Below are 13,331 nucleotides of genomic sequence, written 5' to 3'. Positions count from 1 at the left end.
CAAGGGTTTAAAGGTTTTTAGGCGGTTTCAGGTCTTGAGGCGGCCGTTTGTCAGTTAAATTGAGGTAACTTTACAGTAAAATAGTAAAGTATGTACATATATATATATATATATATATAAGGAGTAAAGTAGCTGATCTCAAACTGTGTTGTCTGTGTGAGTGGCGGTTCAATCTTCAGCTGATCTCAGAACAGTGTTTTCGTCGGTGTGAGTGACGGTTGAGCGCTCCTCCAGGATTCAGCTGATCTCAGAACAGTGTTTTCGGTTGGGATTGAGCGTTGGTCTCCTCTAGGACTCGGCAGCAGCGTCAGTGTTTGTGTCAGCGCTGCGCATGCGCGGGTTCACCGGGACGCGCTGCTCGAGATTCTTCTGCATCTGCGAGGAAACATGCGAAGACTATTTTTGTTATTATCATGTGCGATGGTCACGAGAAAACACGCCGCTCGCCCGTGACCCGCCCGGCCGCTTCGGAGGATGTCCAGCAGCGCGGCGGAACCGGACGCAGGCGTGAGTAAAGTTAAAGTGAAGCGGCAGATCAGGAGCATCGTGGAGGATCTGGAGAACATCTTAGGAGACCTGAAGGATGTGGCGAAGGAGCTGAAAGAGGTGAGTGTGATGATGATGATGATGAAGGTCTGCTACAGGCATCTGATGCTCAGGTCCTTCGAGGAGGCCTCAGTAAACATGACATTTACGAGCATCAGCACAGACCTCTTGGGCTTGTTCGAGCGACTCGCGGTCAAAGATTCGACTCTTCTGATTCTGACAGCTGTCACTCATCCGTGCGTTCATTCTTTCACACACACACGTATATAACATACAGTATATCACATTGACAGTAGGTTCCCGTGTTCTTTATTAAGCATTTATCCGCTAAACAAGTAATCAGTCCACGAGTCATCATGAGAATGTGAACAGGATGTTCATAGAGATTGTGCCAAAGCAGATTTACAGTAAATCATCAAGCTAATGTTTTTAATATCTTCACACCCTGCAGTTCTGTTCATTAGACAAGAGTTGTGTGATAATAATAGTTAAATTTTACGAGAGATTTGTGATTATAGTGTATTTAGTCATATATGACTGTACAGGATGTGTGCAGATACAATTGGACCTACTTATACGTGTTGTCAATGATTATTGCAGTAGACTTTATAAGAATAATTATGATTTAATTATTAGTCTACTAAGTTAAACAGTCATGTTTTTTCACTCTTTATTTGTATTTGTAAAATTACTAGCTTTCCTAGTACTGCGTTGTGGCTGAAAAGGAATCCACTGCGAAGCTGGAATAGTTGGTGGTTCATTCCACTGTGGCGACCTCAAAAATAGAGACTAAGCTGAAGGAAAATGAATAAATGAATGAAAATATCACTAGCAGTTTTTAGAATTATTATGTGTGTGTATTCAGGGTTATTAATTTGTTGTGTGGTGGTGATATTGAGGATCGCATGTGTTCTGTGTCCTGTGAATGATTGTAGGACAGGGAAACACACACACACACACAGTGTCAGTGCTGTACTGTTAATAAGTGTATCATGGCAGCGCTGAACGCTTCGCTCATTTGCTGGATTGTAAGTCACCTTGGATGAAGTGAAAACACTTGCTGCTTTGTGTCCTTCACTGAACATCGGAGGTCATCCATGACTTCAGCAGCTATTATGAGTCTCCTGGAGACACTGAAGTTATTGATTTGATCCATTTCTGCTGTTATATAACAAATCACGTCTCTTAAGCACCAGATTTGTTTATCTGAAGTGCAGGTCACCTTCACCTTATTTCTCTTGTACAGTAGACTGATTTAAAACCCCTCTACAGTAATACACAGTGTCAGGAAGGCCTGCACCATATTGGAAAAAACGAATATTGCGATATTTAGCATTTCTGTGATAAATGCAGTTTGAGCAGATGACTTGAAGAGCTTTTTATTTCTGGAAAGAATTCAGAATACATGAATAATTACATGTAAATATCACTGTATAGTAATCATCACATAAATAAATAAAACATCAAATATATTTGTAATCTAAAGCTAGAAATGAGCTAGAATTTATTTATCTTTTAAGCTCTTCTGAAATGCTTAATAATATTAAAGGTTTTTAATAATTTTCACAGGTCTAGAAACATGCAAATGATAAACTTTCACTACATTATGGATGAACTTTGACAAACTATTGCACCTGATCAGCTATAATCATAACTGGACATTGCACACGCTACGATGTGACTATTGCAGATGCAAACTTTATCAGATACTGTATGTGCCAAACTCGATAATCTAAGAAAATAATAATCTAGACGCTAATCAGATCAGTTCATCTCCAACTCTATCCTAAAGCATCGGTGCAGTCAAATTGATAACATTGTGAAGATTTAATGTGGGTCACGCATGAGAAGAGGGTTTTTATGCATTAAAACATTAGGAATGCTTTTTCTGCCTTACATTAGATTGCATCCTATTTCATTTCTGATTATGAGAAAAAAATATGACTTTGATCCATTTTTTAGTGACTTTTATAAGATTAAATGTGATTAAGTGTAACAATAGTTTCAACGTCTAAAACTCCTGTCGGTCATATTTATATCAAGAATGAAAAAGTCTAGAAATAGAAGAGTCTATTTAAGAATCAAAGTTTGACCCCAAAATGCTCATTAATTGACATTTAAATGATTTGAATTCTTAATTTAGACGCTTTACTTGGAATCTTTCTCTTTATAGAAGATAAATTTAGTTAAATTAATTTGATGCAGATGCCAAAATGAGACGTTTTATCTTTATTATATTATATTGATTAGACACACTGTTGATTTTAATAGAAGCACCACTGTTTATCAGCCAATATTTAATCAGCCTTTAACCATCATTATTTCAGTTATTGGAGTTATTAAAATGAGACACATTAATATAGATATTAATCTTAGATATAATACAATATTCATTGTTTATTAATTCAGTTATTAATATTCTGATATGATCAACTGATTTATTAATGTTTAATAATGAAATTGACTAAAGTTAATGTCTTGGTAAATGTTAAATGGATCCAGCTTGTGTTTAATGAAAACAATACATCATCTAGTATACCTTCATGCATGTGTTTTTGATCTGTGTAAACATAGAGATCTACTTTAATGACAAAAGTACTGTAATCAGCCAGTAGTTTAAACACAGTTGTGTGTCGTCATATATACATTATATATAGCCTCTAATTGTAAATATGAATTAATTGTGTTTGTTATAATCAGACTTGATGAATGAAACACTTTGATTGACATTCTCTCTTTGTACGTGTCATCAGAGGGGGAAAGCCCCGCCCACTAGTGCCCATCATCTCTCCATCTCATTAGCATAAACAGCAGCCCTGAGTGAGAAGCAGCCGTCTGTCCATTAGCCATTAGAGTGTTTGAGCTGCTGAAGATAATGTCAGCATAGACTAAGAGATCACTTTCAAGTAAGAAGCATTTTTTCACAGTGCATTAATGGAATCCATCATTCTTCTTCTGCTCTGTGTTGGTCAGGTGGTTCAGGAGATCGACTGTCTGACGTCTGATCTTCATCTGGAAGAGGAGCAGACGGACAGCTCCAAGACGGACACACTTAACAGCAGCTCCAGCAGCACCACCACCACCACCACGGCCTCCAGCATTAAGATCTACCCAGAGGAGACGCTGTTCAGACCTGCGTCGCTTCCTCCATCAGTGCTGACCGTCCTGAAGAGACCCAACCCTCCACCGCCTCCACCCCGCAGCGCTCCATCTCGATCTGAGGAGCTCAACGGAGCACTGGTGCTCAGCCGTGAGAAGGGTCACACCGGCCGCTGTCCTCAGACCACACGGGAGCGCGTGCGGTTCAGCGAGAAGGTCCAGTATCACGGCTACTGCCCGGACTGTGACCTGCAGTACGACATGAACAACACGGATTTGCACTTACACACCGAGCTGCTGGATAGCAAGCCCAGTCCTGTCCATCAGTGCCCAGAGAATGGCGGACTCGCGTTTCCAGCGCAAAAACCACAGAAGACCATTCTACGCAAGTCCACCAGTACGACCGTTTGATGCAGACTGAGCTGTTTTTGCACTTTATAGTTTCCTTTTGTTTGGAGCACTGGATCCTGAAGGAGGAGAAACACTGATGCATCTCTGGAGATGTCGAGCGGTAAGAGTTGTAATCCATTATCATTCATTCATTCATTTTCCTTCAGCTTAGTCCCTTTATTCATCGCCACAGAGGAATGAACCGCCAACTTACCCAGCTTATGTTTTACACAGCGGATGCCCTTCCAGCTGCAACCCAGTACTGGGAAACACCCAAACACACTCACATTCACACTTACTAACACAGTATGGCCAGTTTAATTTACTCAATTCACCTATACCACGTGTTTTTTGGAGAACATGCAAACTCCACACAGAAATGCCAAATGGCCCAGCCAGAAATCGAACCAGTGACCTTCCTGCTGTGAGGCCACAGTGCTAACCACTAGGCCACCGTGCCGCCCCTGTATTCCATTGTATATTACATTATTTCACATTTACATTCATACATTTAGCAGACCTAAAGGGCTTCTATTTTACCCCTTTACAAGACGTGAAGTAAGTCTTTGGTGTCTGCAGAATGTGTCTGAATAGTTTGAGCTAAATACCCATCAGTTTATTTATTATATAATGCAGAATATGCCCATTTTAAGCTCAAAGCAAAGCGGTTTTTGTAGCCTGTGTCTTTAAATGCAAATGAGCTATTTCTCTCCGCCCACCATGTCTGTTTCTACTGCGTTACATCAGACAAACAGCAGTCAGTGACAGAGACAGGCACGGATAAAGCAGAAATCCAGCTCATTAGTCAAAAATACCACGTTTATCTGATGTATTTGTGGTGGAGTTTATTCAAGCCTTTCTGAAATGATGAGACACAGAAATGCCGTTATCAAAGTTAGCAGGACACAAACTCCTACATCACGTTGTGGTGGGCCTCAAAATCACTGGGATTTGGATCCTATTTTAACATCAGAAAATGTAAAAATAGACACTTGTTGTCTTTATATAACCGCAATATGACAGTGGACACACTATACTACACACAGTTCTGTCCAAACAGCTTCCAAAAGTCGATTTTGCATTATGGGTGCCCTTTACGCAACTTAAAAGAAGATTGTTGTTGACTATTTAACAAATTGCTTTCATTTCTCTCTTTTAAGATGCCTTGGATAAAACTTATCTATTAATGCATGCAAATTTAAAAAGCATTCAGTAACACTTATTTTAAAGGGATAGTTCACTCAAAAATGAAAATTGTCATAACTTTTTCTCCTTTGCTTCTTTCAAACCGTTGAGTTTCGTTCTTCTGTTGAGCACAAACGATATTTTGAAGAAAGCTGGAAATGCATAACCATTGACTTCCACAGTATTTGTTTTTCCTACAATGTACATCCGAGGACCACTGAAGCCGGAGTAAATAGCAAATATTTACATTTTTGGGTGAACTATCCTTTTAAGGTGTTCATTACATATGTAACATGTACTTACATGTGTGTGTGTGTATATATATATATATATATATATATATATATATTTGAGATCGGCTCTGTGTTGACGGTACTTTCACTGTTCATAGAAAGTTACCTCATTATGGGGCAAATAAGGGAAAATACTTAAATGGGATGATAGCGGGGAAAACCGTAGAGTTAACAAGTATGTGTCATGCTAATTATTAATGGCGATATCAATCACGGATACAGTAAAATAATCATCTTTATCGTAACATTACCTCTGTCTTTGTCACGTTTTTCCTCCTCTTCCTTTCTTTTTCTGCCTCCCCTGCGCACTAGACAGTTTGGGACGTTTTGACATATTAAGCATGTTGACCCATCCAAAAATGAACAACGTAGCGTAGCAGGTAGCCTAAAGTCTAATTATTCGGAAGGGGGGGGGTCTTATAGGCGAGTAGGTTATATTATACTACTAATACTGCTTAGGCTATGCACTATGCAGTTAATTTAATGTGAGCTTATTCTTTTCTGAAGTCATAATACCAACTAGTGTTAAGTATAGTGGAAGTTACACGTTTTTTTCTTCCTCCGTTTCTGGCGCCCCTCTGGACATACTGCGCCCTTAGCATTTGCCTATACTGCCTATGCCATGGGCCGGCCCTGTTTACATGACATCACGGAATCAGTAACTGGAACTGGAACAGCATTCAGACAGGGGCGATCAAATCACCGAGGCGATCTGTACATTTATAGCTATGCATATGAGAGATCTTAATCCGTTTTAAGAAAATGTTAAATGTAATAGAGCCCCGTTACATTATTCCCCCATTTCAGTCAGATAGTTCCTGCTTTCAGATCCACTAAAATGGCAGGTGACAGTCAAATCAAGCAGATCTGTGCTATCTGAAGAAAAGCTGGACACTCATCTGTCTGAAAATAAAAAAGTACTTCAAAATTGATTGAAGCTGAGTTCAATATAAAAACTAAATTCTTTTCTTTTTATTTGTTTAACTCCTACAATATTATATTTATTTTTTATAAGCGGCTTTTTGGTTTTGAGTATAAAGAAGGATTTGTTTTATTTGCTGATAAGCAGAAACCCCGGAGGTATAGCTCTATCACTGTTTAAAGTAAAAGAAAAAAAAAACAAGATCATACTTTAATGATGTCAGTTTTAATACATAAAAAAATTAAAATCAGAGAAATCCTCTGGCTTTTTTCTTTTTTTGCTGTATCAAAAACACACCAAACCGTGACACCACTGTGTCGTATCAAACCGAATCGTGATTTTTGAGAACCGTTACACCCCTAATATATATATATATATGTTACAGTTAATTATGCATAATTACATGCAACTAATACCTGGATGGCACGGTGGCTCAGTGGTGTCACACTGTGCCCTCACAGCAAGAAGGTCGCCGGTTTGAGTCTCGGCTGGGTCAGTTGGTGTTTCTGTGTGGAGTTTGCATGTTCTCCCGATGTTGGCATTGGTTTCCTCCAGGTGCTCCGGTTTCCCCCACAGTCCAAACACATGCGCTATAGGGGAATTGATAAACTAAATTTGGGTGTATTGTATGAGTGTGTATGGGTGTTTCCTAGTACTGAGTTGCGGCTGGAAGTGCATCCGCTGCATAAAACATATGCTGGAATAGTTGGTGGTTCATTCCACTGTGATGACCCCTGATGAATAAGGGACCAATCCGAAGGAAAATGAATGAATAATACTAAACCTAACAAGCATCCTAATCATATAGTAAGTACATGTAATTGAATATTATTACAAAGTAGTTAAGTGAATAGTTACACAAACAGAGAGATCTTAAAGGGCACCTATGGTGAAAATCCTCTCCTGTAAGCTGTTTGGACAGAACTGTGTGTAGGTATAGTGTGTCCACGGTCATATTGGGGTGAAAGAAACACAATAACTCTCTTTTTTTATTATTTCCTGATGTTAAAATAGGATCCAAATCCCTCCCATTTTGCGGCGGACCCCAACTTGATGTAGAAGTGTAGTTTTCCCGTCCACTGAATTGATTGACAGCAGTGTATTTACCTGTTTTCATAGTAACATGTATAGTCATATCCTTAAGGCAGGACGTGCGCAAAGAAACCGAAATTAAAAGACCGGTTCAGATTTACTCATCACCACAGCCGCATGTCTATATAGTTATAAAAGAAGACGCTATCCAGTTTGTAAACGTTAAATCAGGTTTATTTTGTACATAAACATTAATGATATCCATACAGCAGTGGAGATTAACCTGTATCCTGTCACATTTACCGTGCAAATACAGTGCAAAGTCAAATGTGGGAAAAGTGTGCGAGGAAAACCAACATTAGAGGCACAGGCCACAAAAACAGCTACAGAGTGTTCAGAGCAGAAAATCCCAACATTCTGAAAGGTCTAATCAATAATCTGATGTGTGTTGGAGCTGAAACTCTACACACTTTCTGGAGACACAAAAGACTGGTCTTAAATCTGGAAAAGGGGTAAACTAGGTGCTCTTTAAAGCTGAAATGTGACCAAACATTCACAATCATATTGTCAAGTTTCTCCTCAGCCAGGCTGTTATTGGTTCAGCCCTAGAAACCGTCGCCATGTGTGATGATCAGACATCACATGCTTCTGAAAATCCACCTGTCGCTGTGATATGAGGTTTGAGTTTGGAGTTGAGAGGAGGTGAGGTCAAGTTTAAATGAACATTCATCTCAATTAGACGAGCACTTCCCAGAAACCAAAACAGAAGATATAGTCATGTATTCAGATTCACTATATGAACACATCAAACATGTAATAATAGATGGATAAAGAAACAGGTGACATACTTGAAGAGTGTGTGGATCTGTTAGTCAAAGCTGGTGTTTGACTGTGAGGAAAGACATCTGCAAACATGAACACGGCTCTGAAAGCCGGATTGAGTGTTTCAGAGACCTTCATGCAGATCTGTAGGAGGACAGAATCAATATTCCTCATGAGTGTCTCCTACACACCAGCATCTCATTTCACATCCACACATGCTGATCAGCCACAGCTTCATGTCTGTCTGTCTGTCTCCCTGTTCATCTGTGTCTGTCTGTTCATCTGTCTTTGTGACTAGGCCTGTTTGTTTGTCTTTCTGACCGTCTGTGTCTGTCTGTTTGTTTGCTTTTCTAACTGAATGACACTGCTTGCCTGTCCGTCTGTATTTCTGTTCATCTGTCTGTCTTTCTGTGTGTCTGTCTGTCTGTTTGTCAGTCATTCTGTTCATCTGCCTGTCAGTGCTTCTGTCTTTCTGTATGTCTGTCTGTCTCTCAAGCTGTCTGTCTCTTCATCTGTCTGTCTCTTCGTCTGTCTCTGTCCATCTGTCTGTCTCCATCTGTCGGTCTCTTCGTCTGTCTCTGTCCATCTGTCTGTCTCCATCTGTCGGTCTCTCCTGATGTCTCGTCTCTTGTGTTCCTCTAGTTTGTGCAGGTCTCATGCTCTGATCATCTCCATCTGTCTCTCTCTCTCCTACAGATGCTCATTTCGGTTCATTTTGCCAACCGATGCTCATTAATCGAATATTAACCGTTAACTGGTCAGATTAATATTAAATTATTATTTAATTGAAAAAATGTCTATTTTGTGTGTGACACATTAAATATCGCGTTTTAAAATGCTGATTTATTTTAACATGTGAACATATTAATAACAGAATATCACAACAGAGCTTCTTCAGGCATCTGCAGTGTTTCCAACAGCATAGAAATAAAGAATAAACTAAATAAAAAGAATAAAATAAATAGGCCTGCCCTGGATAGTTTCACTTAAATGACAAATTAGATTACAAAATGAAAACACTGACTGAATCCTTTATAAGAACCGGCATAGGCAGCTTTTATTCCAATCATATGTTTTCTTCTTCCGTCAAATAAAAATATCAGGCTACCTCAAATCGATCGTTAAATATGCCCTTAATTAATGCTCCACTCTTATTAATATATAACAAAACCTTGTTACATTTAATATAAATCATTATTTTAAAGATTGTCTTGAGCGTCTGGTTTTGCCTTCTGAGCTGTGCTTATTTTTTCCTCTGTTACTCGCTGTTCATGTGCGCACGCTGTGTGTGATGAAATACAATGACAACGTGCGCACATGTTGACTTTTTGTAAACACTTTTGTTGTTTACATATGATATTGCATTACTTTGCATACATGTTTGTTCCGTTTTTAAAGATGGTGAGTAAAGGGGAAGGAGAGCAACATTAATTTTGGGTGAAACACATGAGCAAACACACAATATCAACAAGTGAGGGACAAAATACCAAGACTAACTAAATGCAATAAAGTGAGTTTATTTACAAAGATAGTGACAATAATAAATGCAAAAATATGTATATAGAAAGAACATTAAATATTTACAGGAATATATTGAAATTACAGACAAAATGGGACACAAGATGTTTGAACAGATCGAAGGGAGAGTTGGAGAGATGAGACGCGGGCGGCGTCCAAACAATAGAAATAAATCAAACAAAACAATCTATTGGCCTAACATCTACCCTAAATATCCAAAAGAAAAATACAGCAGTTATTGAAAAGGAATCTTCGCATCTATTATGCACTAACCTACTCTAATGTTTACGATGAGAAAACAAAAGCACAGTGGGTGGAGCACGTCCCTTATCTAGTGTGTCTAACAACAGTGATATTCAAAACTATGTGTGCACAATGTGTCGCACGACATTCTTACCTGTCCCTCTCTCCAACCTCAGATGCGCATAACACTGACGGCAGACAAATGGAGAACAGACAAATAACAACTAACATATACCAAATTGTAACACACAGAAAGCGGATAGCAAATTTCACTGACACACAACATAACACAGAAATTCAGGGCCTCTCTAGTAGCGTCCTGTCACCACTTTTATGCCACGGTGGCAGCGGCTGGATTGGAGACCGTGGGTGACGTCAGGGGGGAACACGGCAAACAACTGGGCAGCGGTAGCCAATCGGAGCCACTGTATGTGTGGAAGCGGGAGAGAGGGAGAGAGCACAGAGAGAGAGAGGGAGAGAGAGACTAGTGAGGAAAAATAATAATAATAATCTCACCACACAGGAATGTACAGGAACGGAACAATGTTTTATAAGCTATACAATGAAAGCCTCGGTTTGGTGCGGAGTTATCATTATGCAAAAATCAAGAAAATCATTGGATTTGTTTGATTCGTAGACTATATAGGCTATTTTACAAATGGATATTTTATAAGATCTATTAATAACTGTAATTTTCCAAATGGAAAGGTTGTTTTTTGGTTGTACACTAAATGATCAAAACTATAGGCTATCTGTTGTGTTTATGACGCAGATCCAGGAGGTGATTGGCATCAGCGCTGGTTTGGCATCAACTCGTCTGTGTCAAACTGCAATATTCTTCTTCCATTTTGCTTCTTTGGCAAATATATCTGTAGGCACGTGTGGTTGCACGTTACCGTATAAGTTAACTAATATGTGTTGCAGTTGCACATTAAGGGGCCGATCACAGTGAACGCACTTTTCTGTTCCAAAAACGCGAGGCGCATCACACTGCCTTTTTGTTGACAAGAAAAAAAGAAGTGCAGTGCTCTATGTCACAAGGAAACGAGTGTTGCTGTCTATGTTGTTATAATTGTAATATTCAATAATATTGTAAAATTTAAGGTTTGTAAAGTAATACAGCTCTGAGGCCTCATGTATCAACGCTGCGTAAACTTTGCGTACGCCAGTTTTCACGCTCACATTTGGATTTACTAATGATGAAATGAACATGTGAATGTGCATTAGTCCACGCCAGCTTCATGTCTGGTGTACATGTGCTTCTTCTGTGTGTTTGTTTTATTTCCATTAGCGACTCCTACAGGCAGTTATGTGAAATTGCACACTACACAGTATCTTTGAGCCGTGCAGTGGCAGCTGTGTGGGACGAGATCATCCGCATGTCTAGCAGGTATAGAAGGTTTCCACACCATGCAGCGATCGCCGGTTTCCCAATGTAATCGGAGCGATCGACTGCACACACACTGCTATAAAGGCTCCATCTGAAGACGAATCTGCACACGTGAATCAGAAACATTTCCATTCAATAAATGTGTAAATCATATGTGATGCTCAAATGGGCTTAACACAACACACACACTTATTAATGATTCCTAAAATAGTACACCTTTACATCAGACTATTTCTTTTTTAATTCCCTCACAGTGCGCTGTTCAAACCCCACGGTGTTAACCGTGTCAGCTAAACTCTCCCGCTCAATTGTTTTCTTTTGTTATTAATTCCGGAGGACAAACATGCAAATAACACCGTTTATCTCCGGTCTGCCTCCGATAGGAAGTTTCTCTTCTTCTTGCTTTTGCCGTTGCTTTTTCGTTTGGTTTTGCCAAAGTGGAGTCATTAGCATATTCATTAGGGGGAGGAGGCAGGGGGGGTTTTGCGCTCGTGCACGTGCGCTCAGTTTCACGTTAATTCGGATGTACAAAGAGAATGTGCGTAGGATTTTTACATTTACAGCTTTGTCCGTACGCAATGTTTAAGTATGAATTCAACGCGAGTCTTCATACATGAGGCCCTAGGAGAACTTGAAACAGTGTGCACTAGTCTCTCCTCCATCTTTAAAAGTTCTCTGTAGTCGTCTTGACAACACAAACCCTGCTGTCACCTCAACAGAAACCCCGCCTCCTCTTTTATTTTATTGGAGAATGAAAAAGACTGATATAACGTGCTTTTTCTGCTCAGAGTGGACTTATTTTAACTGTGAGCACTCAGCCGTCCACAGCTAAAACGTGAGGCGCGTAAAACACTCGCGGCCGCTAGTAAACCATTCAAAAGATGCGCCTCTCAATGCTTAAAGCGTGTTCGCTGTGATCGGCCCCTAATGCAGCCAAACTTAAAATATATATAAAATAATGTGTTTTAATCGTTTAACTGACTCCATTAATCGGTTACAAACGTGCCCTTTCTGTTAACAGTTAATGGATTATTTTGAGCATGATGTCTCGTCTCCTGTTTACCTCATCTTCATCTGTCGGTCTCTCCTGATGTCTCCTGTGTTCCTCTAGTGTCTGCAGGTCTCGTGCTCTGATCATCTCCATCTGGTCACGTGGGCTTCAGCGAGCGCTCCTGATTGTGACAGACGGAGCCGCAGGCTGCAGATAAAGCGGATTCTACTGAACATCACATCGGTGCTCTTCACAGCCGGGCCGCAGGGAGCAGCGCTGGAGAACTGTGTTTAACAGCGTCACCCCTTCAGCAGGAGCCAGAGATGGCTGATGTGATGCTGCTGCTAGCCAAGCAGCCGGAACACAGAGTAATGCGGATCGGTCCAGCGCTGCCAGAACACAGAGCATCATGAGTTTGTAGAGTCCTTCTATATGTTTTTGTACAGAAAATGCTATTTTTGATATTTTCTAAGATGATTTTAAAGATGTCACGCACTATATGATGGAAGATGTATTTCTGTACTGATTAAAAACAACCTGGAGAAATCATCTGAGTGTGTGTGTGTGTGTGCTGCTGCTGCTGCTGCTGTCAATGGACACAAGGAGGCGCTCATGTCATCACATCTCTGTCTGTCTGTGTGTGTGTGTGTGTGTGTTCCAGTCATATGTGTTTCGTCACATCATAGTGTGTGTGTGTGTTTGGGATCCAGGATGTGTGTGTGTGTGTGTTTGGGATCTAGTGTGTGCGTGCGTGTGTGTGTTCCAGTCATGTGTGTTTCCTCACATTATTGTGTGTGTGTGTGTGTGTGTGTGTGTGTGTGTGTGTGTGATTGTGTTCAAGTCGTGTGTTTCCCCACATCTGTGTGTGTGTGTGTGTGTTCCAGTCATATGTGCTTCATC

General features: G+C 40.1%; 1 protein-coding gene across 1 annotated transcript; it reads left to right on the top strand.

The window, feature by feature from the left end:
* Positions 1-350: 350 nt before the first annotated feature.
* On the top strand, positions 351-12,930 carry prr16 (proline rich 16). Its single transcript, XM_056464500.1, has 3 exons — positions 351-606; positions 3,520-4,156; positions 12,552-12,930. Exons 1-2 carry the CDS (start codon positions 475-477, stop codon positions 4,054-4,056), a joined length of 669 nt encoding a protein of 222 aa, XP_056320475.1. The 5' UTR covers positions 351-474; the 3' UTR covers positions 4,057-4,156; positions 12,552-12,930.
* Positions 12,931-13,331: the final 401 nt, after the last annotated feature.

The sequence above is a fragment of the Danio aesculapii genome, chromosome 8 (genome assembly GCF_903798145.1).
Source record: "Danio aesculapii chromosome 8, fDanAes4.1, whole genome shotgun sequence".
NCBI lineage: Eukaryota > Metazoa > Chordata > Actinopteri > Cypriniformes > Danionidae > Danio > Danio aesculapii.
Note: the sequence above shows the minus strand (reverse complement) of the source record. Positions and strands in the feature narration are given on the sequence as shown.

Excerpts from the sequence above, each read along its gene's own strand:
- prr16 (XM_056464500.1), top strand. The coding sequence starts at position 475 with ATGTCCAGCAGCGCGGCGGAACCGGACGCAGGCGTGAGTAAAGTTAAA. Across the intron at positions 607-3,519 it reads TGGCGAAGGAGCTGAAAGAG|GTGGTTCAGGAGATCGACTG; the intron begins GTGAGTGTGATG and ends TGTGTTGGTCAG.